Source organism: Galeopterus variegatus, unplaced genomic scaffold, assembly GCF_000696425.1.
Source record: "Galeopterus variegatus unplaced genomic scaffold, G_variegatus-3.0.2 Scaffold139, whole genome shotgun sequence".
Taxonomy (NCBI): domain Eukaryota; kingdom Metazoa; phylum Chordata; class Mammalia; order Dermoptera; family Cynocephalidae; genus Galeopterus; species Galeopterus variegatus.
This window is the reverse complement of record NW_007726250.1, coordinates 208,166-231,946: the sequence shown is the minus strand read 5'-3', so window position 1 is coordinate 231,946 and position 23,781 is coordinate 208,166. Positions and strand designations below refer to the sequence as shown.

General features: G+C 36.8%; 1 protein-coding gene across 11 annotated transcripts in view; it reads right to left on the bottom strand.

Moving 5' to 3' along the window:
- RBFOX2 (RNA binding protein, fox-1 homolog (C. elegans) 2) overlaps positions 1-23,781 on the bottom strand; it is a 203,882-nt gene that overhangs the window by 165,175 nt on the left and 14,926 nt on the right. For all 11 annotated transcript variants that reach the window (XM_008589963.1, XM_008589985.1, XM_008590012.1 and 8 more), the window contains exon 2: positions 16,394-16,444. In XM_008589963.1, coding sequence (XP_008588185.1) covers positions 16,394-16,444 — 51 coding nt within the window. The remainder of the gene's footprint in view (positions 1-16,393; positions 16,445-23,781) is intronic.

Below are 23,781 nucleotides of genomic sequence, written 5' to 3'. Positions count from 1 at the left end.
TAGTGAAATCTATGTAAATGATTACTATGATGGCTGGCACATGAAGGCACTCAATAAATAATGACCACTACCTATAGAAGCCGAATGTCCAGTTTTTCTCATGCAGTAAGCCTCTGTGTCAAAAAGCCAGCAATAAAAGCAGGTTGCTGGCACCAACAAATTGATCATAATCGTTTTCCTGACTATTTTTTCTAACTCATCTCACTCACAGATCCCCAGTCCTTTCCTGACATTTCTGGCTTTTTCACTTCAATTTATTTTCCTATTTCTGGGCCTGCTTTTAACCTCAAACATTTAGTACTGCCTCTCCAGTTCCACATTCCATCCTCAATTATAATCTGTATTTACCACCTTAATTATGATACTTTAAGCCACTCTAGATAAATTGTTTATCCAGAGTAGCACAGCACTCAGCATCCTATTCTTCCTAAAAGCATATTATGAAATCAAAACAACTTAAGATGGACTTTAAAAGAATTATGATAGGACATTACAATGGAATACTAGGCAGTCATGAAATGATGCTGTAGAAATAGTTAAGGGCATGAAAAGATGTTTACCACAGAGTAGGGCTGAGCTGCAAGCATATTACAAAAGTTTGTGCAAAATATTCCACATTTTTTTCTATTTATTTGGGTTTTATAAGCATACATTTGACATTTTAAAAGGATTTTAAAATATGTATATATGCAAACATACCTGCATAGAAACAAGACTAGAACAACAAAATGTTAAGGTTAAATGTATTAGGGCAATTTTAATTTTATTCTTTTCATCTGCTATATATTCTAAACTTTCTTTGATGAGTGCATATTACTTTTATCTTAAGAAAAGTCTTCTAAGGACTTTTAATAAAATAATTAATTTAAATAATGCAATGCCTCTTAGCATGTTTTTTTTGTTGTTGTTGTTGTTGTTTCCTTTTTGTCTTTTTTTTCTCTTAGCATGTTTTTAGCAAACACTGTAGTATGGCTCTGGAGTCAGAAAGACAAGGGTTCAAATCCCTATTCTACCACTTATTATATGTATGACTTTGGCAAATCACTTAATGCTTTTAAGGCTTGGTGTTCTCATCTGGAAGATGAAAATGAAACTCCTAGCCAGCTACTTGGCATGTGTCTTCAGTAAATACCAGAGTCTTTACTGTTCCACCCCTTTATTCTCTGGCAGAGCTTCTCAACTTGAGTATGTATCAGAATCACCTGGAGAGCCTGCTGAAACAGATTGCTGGGCCCCATGCTCGGAGTTTCTGATTCAGTAGGTCTGGGGAATGAGGGGAGACCATGAATTTGCATAAGATCCCAGTGATGTTGATGCTGCTGGTCCAGAAGCAACACTTTGAGGACTACTGCTCTAAGTAATAAGAAAAAAGTCTTCTTATAATATGTTACACAGATATTAATAATATTTCAGTACTAATTGCCCACTGGATGCTGAACTAAATTAGAGCCTAATATTGCAATTCACCCAAAAGTCCAACTTTACCACATAGCATTATTCACCCCAGGACCTTAAGGAAACGGATTTTCCATTTAAGGTAGTCATCAAATAACAATTATTAATTGGTACTGCATTTAGAAGACTCTGATTCCAGCATGAGAGAAAACATCTGAGAATGTGGACACGGACCAAACAAATGCAAGAGGCAGACAATCCTGCAAATCCACAAGCTGTTTTGTGCCTGTCTGTAAATTCATCCTGGGCAGAAGGGCAGTCTAGTGTGTCACAGAGCACTCACTTTGTTCTGGTGCCCTCTGTTGACAAAAACTGACATAGCCACTTCCTCCATTGTTTCCTCTCTTTTCTCCTCCCACCCCAGGAGAGCCAAGAATCCTAGCGTGACTCAGACTTGAGGAAATGTTTCCAGTTATGAAATTTTCCTAAGCCCATATGTAGGCAGGATAGACCTTTTCTGCCTCCAGCTTTCTTAGTCCCCTTCTCTGTGTATTTGTATCTGCAGCTTATCACCAAATAGGTTAATTGTTTCAGGATTGCAGAACAAGAAGTGAAACAGCATTTAGCATAATGGTATGTGAAATTTAAGTCACAATTGCATTTCACTTCAGAAATGACTAGTATTAGCAGAACGTGAATAAAATGCTTTTGTATACAGTATCCAACACAATGTGAAACCCTATTGGTATTAAAAAATATTAACTAGTGAAGTTCTTAAGAGTTTCTATAAATGAACAGCTTAATAGTACAATTCCAACTAAAATAACTAAAAGTAGAATGAGAAAATTATAGAGCTGGAAAAGATTATATTCTTCTCCAATTTCCTCATTTATATGAGGAAACTGAAGGGCCCAGAGAGGTAAAGTGACATATACAAGGTCACAAAATTAGTGACAAAGCCAACTTTCCTGACTCCCTCATGACTCATGGTCTTTCCACCATACTATATAGTCTTTATTTAGAAAACTTTTTCGGGAATGCCCATGGCTCACTCGGGAGAGTGTGGTGCTGATAACACCAAGGCCATGGGTTCAGATCCCATATAGGGATGGCCGGTTTGCTCACTGGGTGAGCGTGGTGCTGACAACACCAAGTCAAGGGTTAAGATCCCCTTACCGGTCATCTTTTAAAAAAGAAAAAGAAAACTTTTTTCATTTACTCATTACCAAGACAAGGATAACCACTTCCATAGGAAGGTAAAGAAACTAATGAACATGTAACAATTCATGAGAGGAAAGGGGGGAAAATCCTATCTTTTTCTATTATTAAAATTAAGTCTTTTCTAATACTAATACATTCTTACTAGTAATCAATTTTTTAAATTAAATCATTTTTCACAGGGCCAAAAACTGCACTATCAACAAGAAATGTCTAAACAGGAGTCTGCAAACTCCTGGTCCATGGGCCAAATCCAGCCCATCGCTTGTTTTTGTACAACCCACATACATACCAAGAGCTAAGATGGTTTTTACATTTTTGGAAACATTTTTTTGGCAGCTGGCCATAAGGGACCCAAAGGTTTTTACATTTTTAATGGCTGAAAAGAAAAATCTAAAGAAACATAATAACCCATGACATGTGAAAATTAAACGAAATTCAAATTTCAGTGCCCACAAATAAAGTTTAATTTGAATACAGCAATGCTCATTTGTTTACATATTATCTATAGCTGCTTTCATGTTACAGTGGCAGAGATGAATGGCTGCAACAGACTGTATGGCCCAAAAAGCCTGAAATATTTCCTCTCTCATCCTTCACAGAAAAAGTTTCCCATTCCTGTTCTAAACTATTGGTAAATGTCATGTCTGAACCTAGTCAAGCACAAAGTACTCGGTTTTGAGTTCTATGGAGGCCCGTGTCTCAGCGATGAGCTCCCCACGCCATTTAGCACAACTTATACACAGGTTGAATGGCTGGCCTATACTGCCTGACAGACTGATCTTGCCTCCAGAGAAGCTGAGGACACTGTGCTAGATTTTTGGCAGGTTTTCTAGTCAATATTTAATAGCAATCCTATAAAGGCATCCCATTTTCCCAATGACAAACTAAGCCCAAGAGAAGTTAAATATCAGGCTTAAACTACAATTTGAACTCAGATCTGTCTGACTCCAAAGTTATTTGACTGTTCCTCAGTGGTTCTTAAACTGTGTTCCAGTCAGCTGAGGGGCCTCATGGGCAAAAGGAAACCCAGAGGGTGGGACTCCAGGCCTTCCATATCTTTTCTACTAGGACTACCTCACACTTACCTTTTTTATAAATTGTGTCCATGTAATTTGTTTGAAAAAGAGAATTTGTTGCTAAAAAATTTAAAACCCTTTTTTAAGTCTGAAGGTCACTGTATCTCACCAAAACAAAAGCCAATTCTATGCCACTTATTACCACCTTTGGCAAGTCTCTCAAAAAACTGGAAATCTTAATGTCCTCATCTGCAATAGAGATTAAAACTCTGCTCCTTGCATATAGACTCATTGGATCTCCCCAAGATCAAATGAGAATGGGTATGAAAGTTATACGTAAACCACACAGGACTACAGAAATACAACACAGAATTGTCATTCCTTAGTAAAGAGAAGCAAGTAGGGGAAAGAATGATGTCTGCTGCTGACTAAAGAAAAATCAAACATGCAAGTGAAATGTAAAAAACATAAACATTCAAGCAAAAGTAAATAAGTAAGAGACATGTACCCCGTGGAAATATAAACTTTAAGATCTAATACATTTAGACTTAAAATCCAAGTTCCCTAATTAACAGCTACATAGCCTTGGGCAATGATTTAATCACTTTGAGCCTTAGTTTCCTAACCTGCAAATGGGATTAAATAAAATAATACTTGCTAAATGCTTTATACAGGGTCTGACACATAGTCAGTGTTCAATACATGATGTTAGCTCTCTTTGCATTAGGACAACCCACCCCTTCCAGTTGTTACTATGAAATAAGACACATCTGCTAGAATTAATATATGGGTTCCCTGTACCAAAAGCGAAATGATAGACTTTAAGAGCTGGAAGCATCTTTATCTTGGATGATTCCATGATACACCACAAAGCTTGTGAGAGCATAGGCTGAAGGTGCTCTAAAGGAACAATGAAAGATCCTAATAATAGTAGAACTTTTCCTGTGTATCTCTAATTCAATAAGGATATTTACTGAGTGTTTTAAGAGCCTTCTATGGCTCCCTAAAATGACAGATTTACATTTAATATCCACTTGACCAAACCCATTAAGCCTGTAAGAGGCACTCTCTCTTGCTAACGATCAGATGTCTAGCTTAAGTATTAATTTTTCATATCACTCTGTCTAGGCAAAGGCAATAAAAACCTAGCAAAAGTCTGACCAAAGTTGTTTTTTTTTTCCTGTGTCCAACAGAGTAGTCCCTGTATTTCAAGAAGGCTGAAGATGAGTTTACTTTTTAATTTATCCCTTTACTACCATTTGCCAAATCCTTTCTGGGCACACTGTGCAAAATATTCAAGAATGCCAAAAAATATGACAGGGTTCTTGCCGTCACAGAACTGTGTGGGTCATCAAATCTTTTCTCCATCATGTAATTGGCAGTGGTAAAGTGACATTACAAAGTAGAAAGCATGTGCTTTGGGAGTGCAGTGGACCTTGACAGTCTGTTCCCAAATAAGTGTGTCAGACAAGCCTTCATGGAGGACATAGCATTTAAATTTGATTTAAAAGATGGACTATATTTAAACACAAACATGGAAAATACCATAAGTAAAAAAATTAGAATTCAAACCATATCTGATTCCAAAGCTATACTACTCTACCCCATAGTCAAACTGTGGCATAAAAGGCAGGATGTGACAAAGAAATCAGGTACAGAAGAAGGGTAAAGGACAACCATATTTTTAATATTCCTGACACAAGTCACTCATCTATCAACAGATCCACAGCAGCTCTGAAGGACTGAGAAGGTAAAAAGTTAAATTATAAAAGCTCTCATCATCTCCACAAAGAAGTATGACACTTCCAAGAATGACAAAGTCAAGCCCATTTGAGCCAAAAGCCTTTAAAGGAAAAAGAAGAAAGTTGGACCCAGAGATGAGAAGGGACTTTCTGATTATCTGGAAAGCTAAAGGTTAGTGCAACCTACTTTCACACCATCAGCCAAGTCACTCTTAACCACCCTACAGCATCCTCAGATGAAAAAACTATGCCTCAGAGAAGTTGAGTAGTTTGCTCACAGTCCTCACAGTATTTCCAAAACTCACTTGATCCGAACCTTATGGAAATGCTCATATAGACATGTTAAATGAGTTCAAACAATCAGAGGCAATTTACGGAAGACTTCGTAAAGGAGATTAAGTTACGACCAGGGATCTTAAAGGACACTTAGGACTCTGCTGGAAAAAGGAGAAACATTTCAAACTAAAAGCACTGGGAAGAAACAAATGCCCCAGATTGATATTTGAAGGACAATAAAGAGACATACAGAATAGAAGAAAGGTGTAGACAGGGTAATAATGAGAAACAGAGAAACTGGGACCAAATTGCAGAGAGCCGTGAATGTCTGGCTCAGTTTGGACCAAATTCTGTTCAAGTCATAAAAGTCTCAAAAATGACTCCCTCATTTCTGTTGATGCTTTCAAGACCGGTATGAGTGAGGTAAATAAACTTACACAGATTTCATTTCCCTCACAAAGACCTATTTGTCTTGGAGATATTACACAGTTATATTCCTGAGCTAGAATTTCAAATCTACACATATAATTCATTTCACATAGTGAATAACTAAGAATCAAAAGGAAAAAGAGAAAATAGACTGAAATCAGAGTGTGAGAACGAATCATTTCCTTGTAAAACTTCCCTAGGGTCTCTTTTTCATAAAATAAATTAGAAAAGTGATTTACTGGACCCTATTACATGCCAGGAAATTTACATATGTTATCTCTATTCCTGTAACAACCTTTCAGAGCAGGTATTACTCCTCTATTATAAATGAAGAAATTGAGGCTCAGAGAAGGAAAAACCTTGCCCAAAGTCATACAGCGTACAACAGCAGAACTGTATTTAAACCCAAAGGCAGGGGCAGGCAGGGGTGGGGGGGTTCTCTGGGAGTGGGGATTGTCTACAGAGGAATTTCCATGAAACAGCCTTATATAGAAGCTACAGTGTCCTGGTTTTTTTTTTTTTTTTTTTTTTCCTTTTTGTCTTTTTTCGTGTCCAGCAACGGATCGCAACCCTCAGTGTCGCGCCCGCACCGGACCGGGACCGGCAACAGTATCGCAACCCTTGGTGTTGCTCCCGCACCTCGCTCAGCCAGTGAGTGGGAACCGGTCTGTATGTGGGATCCGAACCCTCGGCGGGAGCGCCGCCACGCTCCCAAGCGGCGCACTGCAGCAGTGTGCCACCGGGCCAGCCCCAGTGTCCTGGTTTTAAAAAAAAAAAAGCCAATGAACCTGGCTGATCCTCTCCTGTACACATCCCTTAGGGTATACAGAAAGCAGCATAATTTCTTTTCACTACATGAAGAGCTTTCTTGCCCAAACATGCCTGCCACTAAGGATCTGGAGAAGGCTGTGTCAGCTAAGCATAAAGCCACTATAAACCTGACAATCTTCCTCAGAGCAACCACCAGGCCTGAGCAGAGATAGGCAAATGCCTGTTTTCATAGTCTCTCTCATAAAATAGTTATTCAGAATTTATCCAAACTTAGCAAATAAGAATAAAAGCACGGTTTTGTTTTCTCTTATTGGGGGGAGAGGGAAGACCTATCTTGCAAAATCTCATAACTGAGAAAAAAAATCTGCAAATTATAAACCTGACAAAGAACTTATATCCAGAATATATAAAAGAACTCTTATAATTCAGTAAGACAAACAAACCAAATAAGTAGGCAAAAGACACGGACAGATATCCTACCAAAGAAGACATATGAATGGCTGATAAGCACATGAAAAGGTACTCTACATCATTAATCATTAGGAAAATGCAAATTAAAACCATAATGAGATACCACTGTACACTCATTATAATAAAAAAGCTACATAAAGCCAAGCCACTTTGTGAAATAGTTTGGCAGTTTCTTTAAAAGTTAAGCATGAGTTTACCATAACCTCAGCAATTCCACTCCTAGAAACCTACCCAAGACAAATTAAAACATATGTGCATATGTGCACACAAAGACTTGCGTGTGAATGTTCATAACAGCATGTTCATAATAGCCAAACTGGAAACAATCCAAATATCCATCAACTGGTAAACTAATAAACAAAGTGTGATATATATTCATACCATGGAATACTACTCAGAGATAAAAAAAATAACAATAAAGTGGTATACTAAAACCTGCATGAACCTCAACAATATTATGCTAAGTAAAAGAAGTCACATGCAAATGACTACATACAGTAGTCCCACTTTATCTGTACTTTCACTTTCCATGGTTTCAGTACCTGCAGTCAACCATAGTCCAAAAATATTAAATGGAAAATTCCAGAAATAAACTATTCATAAGTTTTAAATTGCACACCACTCTGAGTATCAATGATGAGATCTAGCACCATCCCACTCCGTCCTGCCCAGGATGTGAATCACCCCTTTGTCCAGCCTTTCCTCACTACCTGCCCATTAGTAACTCAGTAGCCATCTTGGTGATCGGATCAACTGTGGCAGTACTGCAGAGCTTGTGCTCAAGTCACCTTTATTGTACTTAATAACGGCCCCAAAGTGCAAGCACAGTGATGCTGGCAATTTGGATATGTCAAAGAGAAGCCATCCTTTAAAGTGCTTCTTTTAAGTGAGAATGTGAAAGTCCTAGACTTGAAAAAAAATCATATGCCAAGGTTGCTAAGATCTATGGTAAGAACTAATCTTCTATCTGTGAAATTGGGAAGAAGGAAAAGGAAATTCATGCTAGTGTTGTTGCTTCACTCAAACTGCAAAAGTTATGGCCACAGTGGGTGATAAGTGCTTAGTTAAAATGAAAAACGCCACTGACCGATTAGCTCAGTTAGCTAGAGCATCATGCTGATAACACCAGGCTCTAGGGTTCAATCCCTATACTGGCTGGCTGCCAAAAAAAAAATTTTTTTTAATGGAAAAGGCATTGAATTTGTTGGTGGATGACATGAACAGAAAACATATTCTGAATGACAGCAATGTGTCAAGGCAGAAAGCATTGAGCTTATACAAAGACTTCAACAAGGGATCCCCTGAAACGAATGACAATGAGCTATTTACCGTAAGTAAGGGATGGTTACACAGACTCAGGAATATAGAAGGTCAGGAGTAGGCTAATTCTTCATGGCAATACCTACATCACTCGCCTCTCTTCATCTCACCACGTAGGCACTGTATCATCTCACATCATCACAGGCAGGTGAGTACAGTATGAGATTGAGAGACCACATTCACATAACTCTTCTTACAGTATATTGTTATAATTGTTCTATTTTATTACTAGGTATTGTTGTTAATCTCTTACTGTGCCTAGTTTATAAACTAAACTTTATCATAGGTACATATGTACAGGAAAAACCACAGCACATATAGAATTCGGTACTATCCAGTTTCAGGCATCTGCTGGGGGGTCTTGGAACATTTCCCCCGAAGATAGGGAGGTCTACTGTACATCGTATGATTCCATTTTATAAAATGTCCAGAAAAGACAATTTTATAGAGTCAGAAAGCAGATTAGTAGATGGGGATGAGGGGGGTGGGTGAGAGGCTGAGATAGAAAGAGGGACTGACTACAAAAGAATTTGAGAGAATTTGGGAGGATGATGGAAATGTTCTAAAACTACAGTAATGGTGGCACAACTCTATAAATTTATTAAAAATCAATGAATAAGTACACTTACAGTAGATAAATTTTATGCTATGGAAATTTATCTCAATAGAGCTTTTTAAAAAGCAACTGCCAAATACATATATTTATATATACTTATACGTATTCATATATATTTAGTAACTCCAGGGAAACAGGTATATAGGAAAGGAAATGTAATTATAATATTTTATCAATTAGCTATAAAATCTAAAATCATAGTAATGTAATTACTATGTAATCATAAATCAATGATGAATATTGATTTAACCAAAATATTGCTTTATTAGAAGGAAGGAGAGAGTGTCTATAAAACTGTTAATTTCTCGGGCTGGCTGGTTAGCTCAGTTGGTTAGATCACAGTGTCATAATACTAAAGTCAAAGGTTCGAATCCCCAAACCCACCAGCTGCCAAAAAAAACCCAAAAAACAAAAAGACTGTTAATTTCTCATCTTCAATAGTAGGAAGTCAAAGGAGAGTGCCAAAAATTGGTAAATCGAGAAATAGCAGAATAAGCATGCCATTTAGATGCATAGCAGTAAGCAGAGGAAGAAATACAATGGCTTTCCCAGGAAGAAAAAGCTTATGAACTATTCACAGACTGAAATGATCTAAAATGCAACAGTAAAGTCTCAAGCTAGTTACATAGTTTGAGAAAAGTGCTACGAGAACACCAGATGCTGTGGCATTTACCAGCCCTTCTTCCACTAGAGGGTGTAAGGACAACACCACAGAAGGACGTAAACCACTGATGGGTGGCCTGATGTCACATATTAGGAAGAAGCAACCATTTGAAAAAACCTCACAAAAGCTGAAGATGGAATTCCAGACAACCTCGTAGAAGAAAAGAAAGCTATTTCTCACTTCCTGTAATTTAACAGCGAAGACGAAGCATTTGTAGTTTTAAAAAGGACTACAAAGAAAATGACTATAGATTATAAGATACATAAGGGGTAATATTTTATTTCTGAACCAGTCATTTTAATCCAGTATCCAGCTGGCAAGGCACTTAAGGCTGGGGTGAAGCGATGGAGAGTAGGGCAGTAACTGCTATAAGGTATATGGGGTTTCTTTAAGGGTGCATTTTTAAGCACAACAGTTATTAGAATTTTTTTTTTTTTAACTGCAGGTTGCAATCCATTAGTGGGTCCAGGAAAATCAATTTTGGTCAATCAATTGTTGATCACAATCAACAATCTTTTGAATAAAATGGAATAGATTGGAAACTATCACAGTACTTTAGAACACGTAAGGATAATTATTATTTGGTAAGACATTCTAAATTATATTCATACAGACACATATGTGTGTGTATACTAGGTCAAGACATAAAAGGTATTGCTTACTCAGGGTTGCAGGCTTTTTTAAGCTCAGAAACACTGAGCTAGAACTTGAACACCCTCATCATGTCCTCTGTTTGATCAACTCTCCCCAAGGGAAGAAAAGTAGTCATCATTTCTTTGCCACTAAGCCAAATGAGTACAACAGAAGATGCATTTGCTATTGTCCACAGGTCCCAATCAAATTAACTAAAAGCCCTGAAAGTTTACTGGCAAAAACTGGACAAAAATAAAGTCCATTCCAGGGATAAAAGGAAGAAATGTTTAGAAAAAGAGAAAGAAAAAAATTCTTGAGATGAAAGAAAATGTTTTTCAAGAATAAAACCTTTAGGTCATTTATACCCTCTATATTAAAAGTAAGGCTGCCACTCTGAATTTAAATCTGTAATCGCCTAAGTCATATTTATCAACTTAAACACCTCCTTTGATATTCCCATTTGTTTGTGGGAATCACTGGGAAACATATCCATATGGTGGCTTTCAATGGAATTTTAGAAAATTGAATGAAAAAAACTTTGAGGAGTCACTAACGAGTATTATAAAAATCTGATAGTCTGACAACATGATGTTACTTTTTTTCTTTATATTTAAAATACAAAACTATTAATTATAGACAACAAGCTATTTTAACAAATAAGGTATGAAGAAAACTTGACAGAAATAAGTTACTCAAGGGACCTTCAGGTCATATAAAGACTTTTCATGCTGCTGTATTCTCTAAAGATTCCATAATATCTTATTTTGTCACACTAGCAGGAGAACAGCTGCATTCAAAGAAGAGAGAAACTGACAGAAAAATACAAAAGGGAAATACAAGAGACAAAGACTGAAAATCTGGAGTTCCCGTCAATTTCTGCCACTTACTACTTATGTGATATTGGCAGATTCATTTAAAAATCACTGTGCCTTGGTTTTCTTATCTATAAAATAGGGAAAATAAAGTCCAACATACCTGGTATAGCTATTGTATAGACCAAAACTGAATATACACTATACTTTACAAACAGTAGTTTTTTTATTTACTAATATTCCCAGTTCCATAGCTGACTCAACACCTGAACCCAAGCAAGAGTCTGTGCTCTCTCTTATCTCAAATATTAATGGCAGCATTTCATTCTCATGCAGTTCAAGTGTTAGATAATGCAACATGCCATAATTTAAGGTTCTAAGAAAAAAGGATACAGTGACGGTACTGCTAACTATCAGCATTACTTTCAATACTCAGTTTTGCAAATATCCCACTGCTGAACATTTCTTACTTAGTTGGACTGCCCCACTGAAGCAAAAATTTGTTTTTATCTGCTCTAATCCTCCTCTTCTACCCATCTCCCAAATGGAGATGATCCTAAAACAAAATTCAACCAAGTAACCACTAAGGAAATACAAAGTTGCTGACAACAAAAATCATCCCTGAAGTTAATTACAGTATAAGTTATTTTAATCAACTAACTTGTTAAGTTTCAGAAGAGTCTCCATCTCCTAAGTCAAATATGCCAAGGGATACTTCTGGCATTTCTTCTCCCGGTAGCCAAGTTGTATCCTTACCAAGAATCACTTGTGATTATTCACCAACCTGCTATAGAAGTTATAAGTTCTTACAGTTATAAAATTAAAAGTTATATAAATCAATGCAATAAAAGTTTTAAAAGTTTGCTTGAAAAAAACTCCCATTTGAACACTTTGAGAATACTTAAGTCAAAACTGCTCCATCAAATTAAGTGGGCAAGACAACCATAAAGCCTGGGCAAGAAGGGAGAAATGATAAAAATCTAGACAGTTTCGCCCAGATTGTTTTGAATGTCATTAAGACCTTGTTCCTCTTTAAAAAACAAACAAACATGGTTAGAGCTCTGCTTTATAACACCAATGCCACAGCCACCAAAAACTAAAACTAAAACAAAAATAAACAAAAACTAGAACTTACAGATGATGGTTTGTGAACATAGTTTTTATGCAAAATAAATAAATAATAAATAGTGTTTCAATCAGTAGATTTATATGCATATAAAAGACCTTAACCTCACATCAGAATACTAAAGAGTAAACATATATTTGTTTAAATTAAAATAAAATGCTCCAAGACAAAAGTTTTAAATTATTTCCCCCACTTCAACCAGTTGTTGAGATTAATCCATGGCCTACTAGTCTCGATGACATTGACTATACTTCTTTAATTATAGCTAGGTGACCATACATCCCAGTTTACCTGGGACTGTTTCAGCATAATTATTAGCATCCCTTTTCACTCTCAAAAGTGTCCCAACTTGAATGATAAATGTACATGGTCATCCTAATTATAGAAGACATAAAGAGGTGGTGAGGAGCCAGTCTTACAACCCCTACTGTACTTTCTAGGAACGTACATAAAAGCCATCCCAAATAAATAATCTTAGCAAAAACAGTAAGCTTGCTAGGAAGAATTAAGTCCTCCTCTAATCGGATTGCTGTTGCTAAGTCCCTCCTATATAAAAACTCTAGAGCTGATGCACACAAGTATTCTCCTATTTAAAAAATATTACAAACCCACAAAATATTCTAGCCTTAAACAACACTTTGAAACATTCATAAGCACATGCCCATGTATGTAAATCACAAAGAAATAGCAAGGAATCTAAACCACTACGTTGTATCATCAACCTAAAATCTTGCATGGCCTAAGATAAAATATTTAGTTTTTCTAAGCTGGTTTTTCACTTCTATAAAACTGGAACAATGTTTGTTTCCTCCACTTCCAAAGAGAGACCACATTAGCAAGCACAGTGAAGTGCTTGGAGTGCTTTTATAAAAGCAATGAATTGCCATCCCATAAAGCTTGTTAACTGAGCAGGAAAGAAGGCTAAGGAGACCTTGCATAAAAAAGCAAAACCTCTACAAAGTGGAGGGGGTGGGGAGTTCCCCTCCCACCCTCCCCACCCCCCGCAAGTTTTTAATTCAAATGTGCTGCTGGGGCTTATATAACATGATAAAAGAGTCATTGAAACAATGAAATGCTCATCTGCTTAGTGCTAATGAACTTAGTTATAACAATCCTTAACCAAGGATCACAGACTCCTAGATCTATGGTGAGCTTCAAGAGGTCTATGAAGCTCCCAAATGGTAAAAACAATAATGTGAGTGAGTGAGTGGGCACATTCACACATGACCACATTTTCCTTGGGTGAGTCAATAATTCCCAGTATAGAAGAAATGGTTCTCAAATAGTAGACAAATTACAGTTCTTATGAAATTAAGAACTGAACTTGAATTGTGTGTTACCTTAGATAAATCACTTTACCTCTGTGTGCCTCAATTTCCTTGTCTTTCCAAAGGAAACATTTGTGTCATCTACTTCAAAAAGTGATTGGGAGGATGAGATTAGAAAATGTTGATGAATATGCTCCGAAACAATCAAAAGACTGCAATTTTTACCTCTTTTAAAATGACCATAAGATGCTAATAAAAATCCTGTCTGGGGATGGTTCATATCTATTTATAAAGGAACAGCAAAAGAATAAGGAAAGCACACAATTAAAATTAACTTTCACCCTACTCCCCAGCCCCGGAATTTGCTGAGCCAAAACCATGCTGCGAAGAAGTAAAGATTACAAGTTCAGTTTTTGCCCAACTCAGGCTGTTCAGTGACCAGTGTTTCACACTGATAAATGCCTCCCAAATCTCAAAGAACAAAGTGAGAGGTCACAGTTAGGTGCATTAATTAGCAGTATTCATTTGGGTTCTGTATTCATCAAATACAATATGCAGCTACTCAATATTTGCCTATTTGCACTACTCTAAGATTCCTAATTAAAAGATCCAGCCAGAATACAAAATAAAACCCAAGAAAATAAACTAAAATAAACCTGTCACTATCAGAATGTGCCTCAAAGTAAATTAGCAGCTTTAAACCATGGCAAAGGGTCTGCACAGGCCTACAGCAGAGATAGCATGAGTAATGACTGTGCAGATTACAGGAAGGGGCCCTGCTACAAAAGAAAGGAAAAATCGAGTAGTTCCAAGCAAAGAGACTACTTTTTGTGCTTTAACAAATTCCTATTAACTCCTTTTGCTTAGCTCCTTATTGATCCATAGTCCCCACAGGAAGAACTACAACTCTTTCAGATTCTTTTAAACTCAGTAAGTGTATTTTGCTACTTTACATCAATTAGCTTTACCTTCCTATATTCAGAATAAGCAACATTTTATAAATAACAAAACATTTGTACTAGTATGCAAGATTAGAATAAGAGACTGACTTTGATACCTTACATATTAAGTAACTTAAATGAAAAGTACAGGATGGAACAGAGAAAATGTCACTCCTTTTAAAGCAGCCCATAGGAATGCAGTTCTCAACCTTGGCTGCACAGCAGAATCACTTGCAGGGATTTGTAAATATTTGAATGGCTATTCCCAATCTTAGGCCTACTCAATCAGAATCTCTGAGGACTGGATCTCCAGGTATCAGTATTTTTTCTGATGTATGGCCAAAATATAGAATATCAAAGGGTGTAAATTTCACAGCTCTAGAGTAGACCCAAACCAGAAAGAAAAACAAAACCTCTATATTCTCTCTCAATTTGGGATAAATGACCAGATCTTTCACCAAAACTTCCATTCAATTTGAATAGTGATAATCTCACTGGGAGGTAAACACAGAGATGAACAACACTTTCTTTTCCCTTTTTCTCCATACTCCATCCGCAGCCAGTTTAATGTCACCCACCACCAAAAGTGCGAGAATTGGGCAAATACTCTCAAATCTGCAAGGTCCCCAAAGAGATGACTATTGATTATGGGCCACTCTAGTTTTTAAGATCAGCTGCAGGGGCTTTGATGAGGTTCAATTAACCTCTGGAAAAGGGAACTATATAAACACTTTCATTTAGCATGATAATGACTCATATCCCTCACATAAGCCTAACAATGGTGGCTATTTCTGACAACCTATAAGGAATCATGGACAGGCATTTGAAAATATTTCCAGGAGTTACCATTTCAAATCTCCTGAAGAATGTCAATATTCCCAAACAGCAAAGATACAAATTTCATTCAGAGGCTAAGTGGCTCAAGCCACACCATTTTTCTGAGAGATAGCCTTACCTGTTTTACCCTAACTCTGCTTCAGCCTCATCTGCTCAAGCCTTCCAATAGCAAAAAGACAGGGAAGGTTTTTATACACTTGCCTAAACCATACTGAGGATGTCTCATAGGAAGTTGTTCTGCTCTGACCAAAACAGGGCCTGGGCTTTTTCCAATCATTCCCCCTTCTAACAAAGAAAGGCAGTAGAAACTTTGCTCTGTCAAACAAGCCTTCCCTTGCTTATGATTAAAACCATAAGGCTGAATTCCCCCAGGGAGGAGAATGGAATTTTCTTGCTGCAGATTATTGCAAAGACTCAAAAAAATCGGTGCAGGCAGGGGACTAAGTGGGAGAAAATAAAGAGACAAGACCAGCATTTAAAATTATGAAGATTCAAAAAAACCAGGTTTAAAAATTATTATACGGCCTGGGAAGAAAAAACAAAAGCAATCATGACTGTGCTTGAGTGACTGTTTTCCCCTATAATATCCACAATTTTAATAATATTATTATAATACTTTTAGGGTTAAGAAATATATTTAATTTATCTCTCTAAAACTACATTCATTGCCGAAACAAGCCATATTATCTTCCAAAATAAGTAATTTCAGGAAATTCTCTCTATCATAGCATCCTTTGATAAAACACACACACATACATACACACCCACCCACCCACACCCACACCCACACACACCCACACACCCACACACACACACCCACACACATTATCTGAGTTATAAAAAGCAGATACCAACCTGGCTGTCCCGCGCTGGGAATCCATGATAACCTGGGGTCAGAGGCTCGTTCTAAGAGAAAGAAAAGAAAAATAGCAAACTATAAGAGGAAAGAAAATGTTAAGAATAATCTAAATCACTGAACTGATCAAATATAAATTCCTGCTCTGGCTCCTAAAATGTTCCATTGCTACCTAACTATATAGTTGTATATCTCCTAGTTAAGCCGCTACAATGGCAAAAAAAAAAAAACACAAACAAAAAGAAACAGTATTTGCTTAGGAACATTGTTCATATACACTGTTTTCTACCTTGTTCATCTAAATCTGTTTCCTTCCCAGTATATCTCAATCAGGGTGCTATTGAGATTTGGGAAGAATAATCCCTAACTTCACATTGTGGGACTTTATCATCCTCAGTCCCTACTCACTGAAAGCCAGTAGCACTCCTCAACAACCAAAAATTTGTGCACATTCCCAAATGTCCCCTGGTAGGAAAGGGGACAAGTACCACGCCTGTTGAGAACTGCCTCTTGATCTGGAAGTTTTAGCCCCTCCTCTCTCTCTGTTTTCCCTCAGTTCTTTTCAATCCAGATGAAATTCTCCCTCTGTTCAAGACTTCCTCTACCACTCTACAACATCTTATGGACTCAAGTGACTCCTTCTACAGACATACATATGTTAATATTTATTTAGGTTATTTGTGTAGTTTACTTTTCTTATTACTTAAGATTCTAACTCATCTTATTTTTTTTTTTTTTCCTTTTTGTCTTTTTCCGTGTCCGGCAACGGATCGCAACCCTCAGTGTCGCCCCCGTACCGGACCGGGACCAGCAACGAGATCGCAACCCTCGGTGTTGCTCCCGCGCCTCGCTCAGCCAGTGAGCGGGAACCGGTCTGTATGTGGGATCCGAACACTCGGCGGGAGCGCCGCCGCGCTTCCCAAGCGGCGCACTATAGCAGTGCGCCACCGGGCCAGCCCAAACTCATCTTATTTTTTAAAGGTATATAATATCATGAGTGACTATCTCATCTTCACATTAAACCACTAAGTCAAAATCCTTGAGGGCAAGGACGATAGCTAATAAAAGCTATGTAAACTCTAATTTAGTATAAGGTCATACAACATGAGCACTCAAAGTACTGTTAGATGACTGATGGAGTAAGAAAGATGAATAACATGCTCACTTCAGCAGCCCATATACTAAAATTGGAATGATACAGAAAAGATTAGAATGGCCCCGAGCGAGGATGACATGCAAATTTGTGAAGCATTCCATATTTTTCAGCTCTGTACCCCACAGATACGTACATTCAACTATGTTACAATAAGAAAATTTAATTTTTTTAAAAAAAGAAACAACAAAAAAAAGAAAGATGAATAAAATAAGGCCCTTGCCCACCAGGGAACTTTAAACGGGAGGAGATATACATGCACACAAAGGAATAAATAAAAACATACAGTACTTCTTTAATTTTCAAAGTGCTCAACACAGCTACTTTAAAGATATTCATCCTTCTTCCATTCATTTGTACTTTCATTCCTACTAGCAGAATAACAACTTGAGGGCCGGCCCGGTGTCGCACTGCTACAGTGCACCGCTTGGGAAGCGTGGCGGCGCTCCCGCCGAGGGTTCAGATCCCACATACAGACCGGCCGCTCACTGGCTGGGCGAGGTGCGGAAGCAACACCGAGGGTTGCGATCCCGTTGCCGGTCCCGGTCCGGTACGGGCGCGACACTGAGGGTTGCGATCCGTTGCCGGTCATGAAAAAAGACAAAAAGGAAAAAAAAGAAAAAAAAAAAAGAATAACAACTTAAGAGAAATTTTCATTGACAGGACTCTCAAATATGACAAGAAAATAAACTTCCTACCTAATGGTAGGTACATCATCAAAGATATGATTATATGAATCATATATTCATATATGGACAGTCAAAAGTCCATACTCCCTTCAAAAACATGAAAGCCAGGCATCAACTTAAACTCACTGCAGAGACCCTGTGTCTGGTTCACCATGGTTTTCCCAAGATCTAGCAAAGTGTCTAACACATGGTAGATACCCAAAAGAATGTGTAAATAAACAAATGAAGTTAAATAACTGAAAATTATTTAGGAATTCAGTCACTGATTCGATCACGGACAATCCAAGTTCTCTTTTTCTATTCCTAAATTCCTATTTTGGACATTTTAATATTTATAAGTTAATCTCCCTAAACAAAGCACACCAGACCCTGAAGATACCTGCCTTAAAAAAAAAAATCACGCGCTGGCCTGTGGCTCACTTGGGAGAGTGCAGTGCTGATAACACCAAGGCCACAGGTTCAGATCCCTATATACGGATGACAGGTTAGCTCACTTGGGAGAGCGTGGTGCTGACAACACCAAGTCAAGGGTTAAGATCCCTTCCTGGTCATCTTTAAAAAAAAAAAAAAAATTATGAGTGCCAAAACAATCTTGAGAAAGTAGAGAAAGTTGAAGAACTCACACTTCCTGATTCTAAAGTTTACAACAAAGCTACAATTATCAAGATAGTGTAACACCTGCATAATGACAAACATATAGACCAATGGAATACAATTCAGAGTTCAGAAATAAACCCTTACAATTATGACAAACTGATTTTTGAAAATGGTGCCAAGAAAGTCAATGGGGAAAAAAATAGTCTTCTCAATAAATAGTACTGAGACAACTAGATATCCTCATGTAAAAGAATGAAGTTGAAACCCTACTACATACTATATACAAAATTAACTCAAAATAGAACATATCTAAAACTACAAAATTCTTAAAAGAAAATATAGGAGCAAATCTTCATGACATTTGGTTAGGCAACAGTTTCTTCAATATGACACCAAAAGCACAAGTGACAAAAAAAAAAACAGATAAATTAGACTTCAACAAAATTACAAACTTTTGTGCTTCAAAGAACACCACCATGTATGTGAAAAGACAACCTACAGAATCAGTGAATATATTTGCAAATCATATGTTTGATGGGATACATATCCAGAATACATAAAGAATTCTTACAACTCAACAACAAAAAGACAAATAACCCAATTTCAAAAATGGGTAAAGGATTTAAACAGGGAATTCTCTAAAAAGATATGCAAATGGCCAATAAGAACATGAAAAGATGCTCAATATCATTAGCAATTATGCAAATCAAAACCACACTGAGATAACACACCCACTAAGATGTTCAAAATGAAAAAGTCAGACAATAACAAGTGTTGACGAGGATGTGAAGAAATTGTAATTCTTGTATATTAGTGGGAATGCAAAATTGTACAACCGCTTTGGAAACAGTTGGGCAGTCCCTCAAAATGTTACACAAAATTACCTTATGACTCAGCAATTCCACACCTAGGAATAAAACGAAGAAAACTGAAAACATATTTCTGTACAAAAGCTTGTACATGAATGTTTACAGCAGCAACATTTCATAATAAAGAGTAGAAACAACCCAAATGTCCACCAATTGATGAATGGATAAACAAAATATCCATTTCAAAATACGGATGTTTGAAAATAACATTCACACATCCTTAATTGAATATTATTAAGCAATAAAAAGGAATGATATACAACACAGATAAATCTTGAGAACATCATGCCAAAAGGAAAAAAAAAAAAGACACAAAAGGCCACAAATTATATGATTCCATTTATATGAAATGTCCAGAATAGGTAAATCCATAGAGACAGAAAATAGACTCATAATTCCAGGGGCTAGGGGGAAGAAATGGGCAGTTACTGCTAATGGGTACCAAGTTTATTTGGGGGATGATGAAAATGTTCTGGAATTAGATATTGGCGACAGATGCACAACTCTGTGATTATACCAAAAACTACCAAACCACTGAAAAAAACACATTTAAATGGTGAAATTTGTGGTATGTGGATTACATCTCATTAAATCTATTATTTAAAATAATAATAGTTATAGGCAATGTTGGCTGTCATACTGATTTTTACAGAAAGACAGCTTAGATTATAATGAAAGAACAGGGCTCCTTCTGAGATCTGTAAGTGCCTTGTTTGTTCTAGATTCTATAAATTTACTTCAACACAATTCCCTACAGATTTGAACAATGATGATAATAAAGATGATGATAACACCAGACACTGAGTAACTAATCAGTACAGTTCCAAGACAGAGGGGATGAAGACGAGAAAGAGGCAAGGAGGAGATAATACAGAGGTATTTAAAAATATCTTTTCTACCATTAGGGAAACTAACTCGGAGAAGGTAAGTAACTGACCCAATAACACATAGATATTAAATGAGAAAGCCAAACTGCCACCCCTGGTCTGTTGGACCCCAAAGCTCCTACTCTTTCCATTTTGCCCAGTTCTTTCCTCTAACAACCATTCCATATTATCCCTTTATAGTAAATACTTTAAGATTGTCTGAGAGAGGGACTGTATGATTAAGAAAGTAATCAAAAACCCCAAAAGCATATTTAACAGAAATTTGTTACTCCCAGAGAACATCCCACACATAAACTATATTCCATGACATCCTGGAGTTCAACAATGCAGAGAACATTTTATAAAGAATAGATAATGTTCCAGTAAGCCATATTGTCAAAAACTTTAATAGCAAAGACGGATGTAACAGGTTGTACAGAGATGTGTCAGAGGAAATGGATTTATTCCTCCACCTGCCTTAACAAAGCATTACCCTTCTTTATTCCCCACCTCTCAGATAAGACTATTTGGAACTCTCTAGCCCTTGGAAACTCCCTGCCTCTCTGAGTGGCCTTACTTAATAAAAAAAAAAGCTTGCTTTCAGGGCCGGCCCAGTGGTGCACTGGATAGTGCGCCGCTTGGGAAGCGCGGCGGCGCTCCCGTCTGAGGGTTCGGATCCCACGTGCAGACCGGCTCCCGCTCACTGGCTGAGCGAGGCGTGGGAGCAACGCCGAGGCTTGCGATCCCGTTGCCGGTCCCGGTCCGGTACGGGGGCAACACTGAGGGTTGCAATCCGTTGCCGGACACGGGAAAAAAAAAAAAAAAAAAAAAAAAAGCTTGCTTTCCTTTTTAATTTTACCATGTATATGTCAGTCTCTTACAAATGCATTGATTTTTCATGATTTTGAATTTTATAGACATGCATCCTATTATATGTATTCTTTAGCATTTTGTTTTTGCTCAATACTATGTGAGAATCATCTCCACTAATATACATCATTATACTTCAGTAATTTTGACAGCTGTTTAGTATTCCACTTTATAAATATGTCAAATTTTATTTATCTGTCCTATTTTCTTGTTAATGGATACTTAAATTATGCTTTTAAACAGTGTGTGCTCACAAACCATACTGCCTATGAATATTCTTTTAAATCTGAGATACCATTTTTCACTCATGAGATTGGCAAAAATTGAAAACATCACAAACTGAAGAAGATAAGTAAACAGGTACTCTCACATCTAATAGTAGGAATATAAGTATATTGGGAGCTCTGATTTGAAAGGCAATTTGACAGTATTATCAAAATATTAAATGCATATACCTTCTTGTAATTTTACATTTCTCTATCTGCTCTAGAGTATCACTGTATATGTGTTCACAGGAGAATGTACAAAGTTTTTCGATGCAATGCTATTTATAATAGTGAAAAACTAGAAAGAACCTCAATTTCCTTTAGTAGTAAGGAAATACTGTTATCAATTATTGTATAATTTCAACACCCTATGTGCAAGTTTTAAAAAATAAGGTAAAATCTCTATAAACGATTTCAAGTCATAGTAAAGGATAGCAGAACAGTGTGCTATTTTTAAAAATCACAATACAAAAATAGGTTTTTCAATATGCATATGAAAAAGTAAATAGGTTGGACGGTTTACTCAGTTGGTTAGAGCTCAGTGTCAATAACACCAAGGCCAAGGGTCCAGATCCCCATATCAGCCAGCTGACAAAGAAAAAAAAAAGTAAATAAATGCACAGAAAAGATCGAGAAGGATAAACAACAAGTTTCTAAAAGTGGTTACTTTTAGAGAGAAGTAAAAGATCTGTGGAAGGTCTAGAAAGCATGTTTTATCTTAATTATTTGAATTTTGCAAAATGTAAAATTCAAGTATGACTTAGAGTATCACTATTACCAGTGTTTCATGCTTTATAACTTACAAAGCCAATTTCGTATAATTTTACATAGTCCTCACAATGCAGAAAAGAGGTTCTATAAGCCTCATTTTACAGACAACAAAACTGAATTTCAGAAAATTTAAGTGATTTGCTCAAAGCCAAACAGTTAATGATAGTGGCTAAGCTGCCTTTGGACTTAGGTCTTAACTCTATACCCAATACTTCTACTACTTCATGACAACTAGTAAAAAACATTTCCCTGGTCCAGGCAGGAATGATTATAATTGTCTAAAGATCTGCAGGTCTGAGTTTTTAATCAGTGTAAAAATAATAACTGACATTTAAAGCAGAGATGGAATTACAAGGAAAGCTAATGGAACAGACAGGATTAGAAATCAGATGTGTTAAACTCCAAAGAGGAAAGGTTTTAATCTATGTGCCTATAAACAAGCATTATTGGCCTACTAAGACTGAAAGACTTAGAAACTGACTCTGCCTCAGCACAAGGGCTGTTCAAAAACTCTTTAAAATATAAGAAATAAAATATCAACCACAAGAATCTTTATTAACTACAAAAGTGAGCAATCAAACCTGTTTAGAAACAACTGGTTACAAGACATGTGAAAGTGCAACAGAAGATTCTTAACTGTCAAACAGAGCAACCACAATAGATGGGGCATGTACAGTGGACATGAGAGAAAGAAGTGATGCACAGCAGGAAAAAACACCGCCTGACTTCTGTATTCTTCAGTGACTGCTTAGAAGCTCCCATAGTTTTGAAAAATGCTTTTAAGCAGAAGAATCCTTCACTTATTTACTAAGAGTGGATTGAACAATTGCTTTTATGATAAGCACAGTGCTAGCATCCTTGCCATTGAGAAGCTCAGAGTCATAATAATTCCATTATGTAACCGATACCATAACTGAAGTCTATAAAAAAAGAACTACAGGACGCCAAAAGATCCTTCTAAAAAGTATGTGTGGGTATGAGGGATGGGTAATAATTTCTAACCTCTTATTAGGACAAGACCTCCACTACTGTAATCGATTGATGCATGTTAAAAAGACACAATGGTTTTTAAAGCCACTTTTCTAAATGCTTTCTGAAAATTAACAATATCATTTCTGAGTGATTAGCCAATATATTTACCCCAAATACTGCCAAAATTACCAAAAATACTGGTGAAATTATGCAGAATACTGCAAGAGGGAAAAAACATACTATCTTCTTAAGCATCTTTAAAATACAGATAGGAGAGATGCAAAGGGGATTTAACACTGAAGATCAAAAAGTCCTGCTTTCAAGCACAGGATTA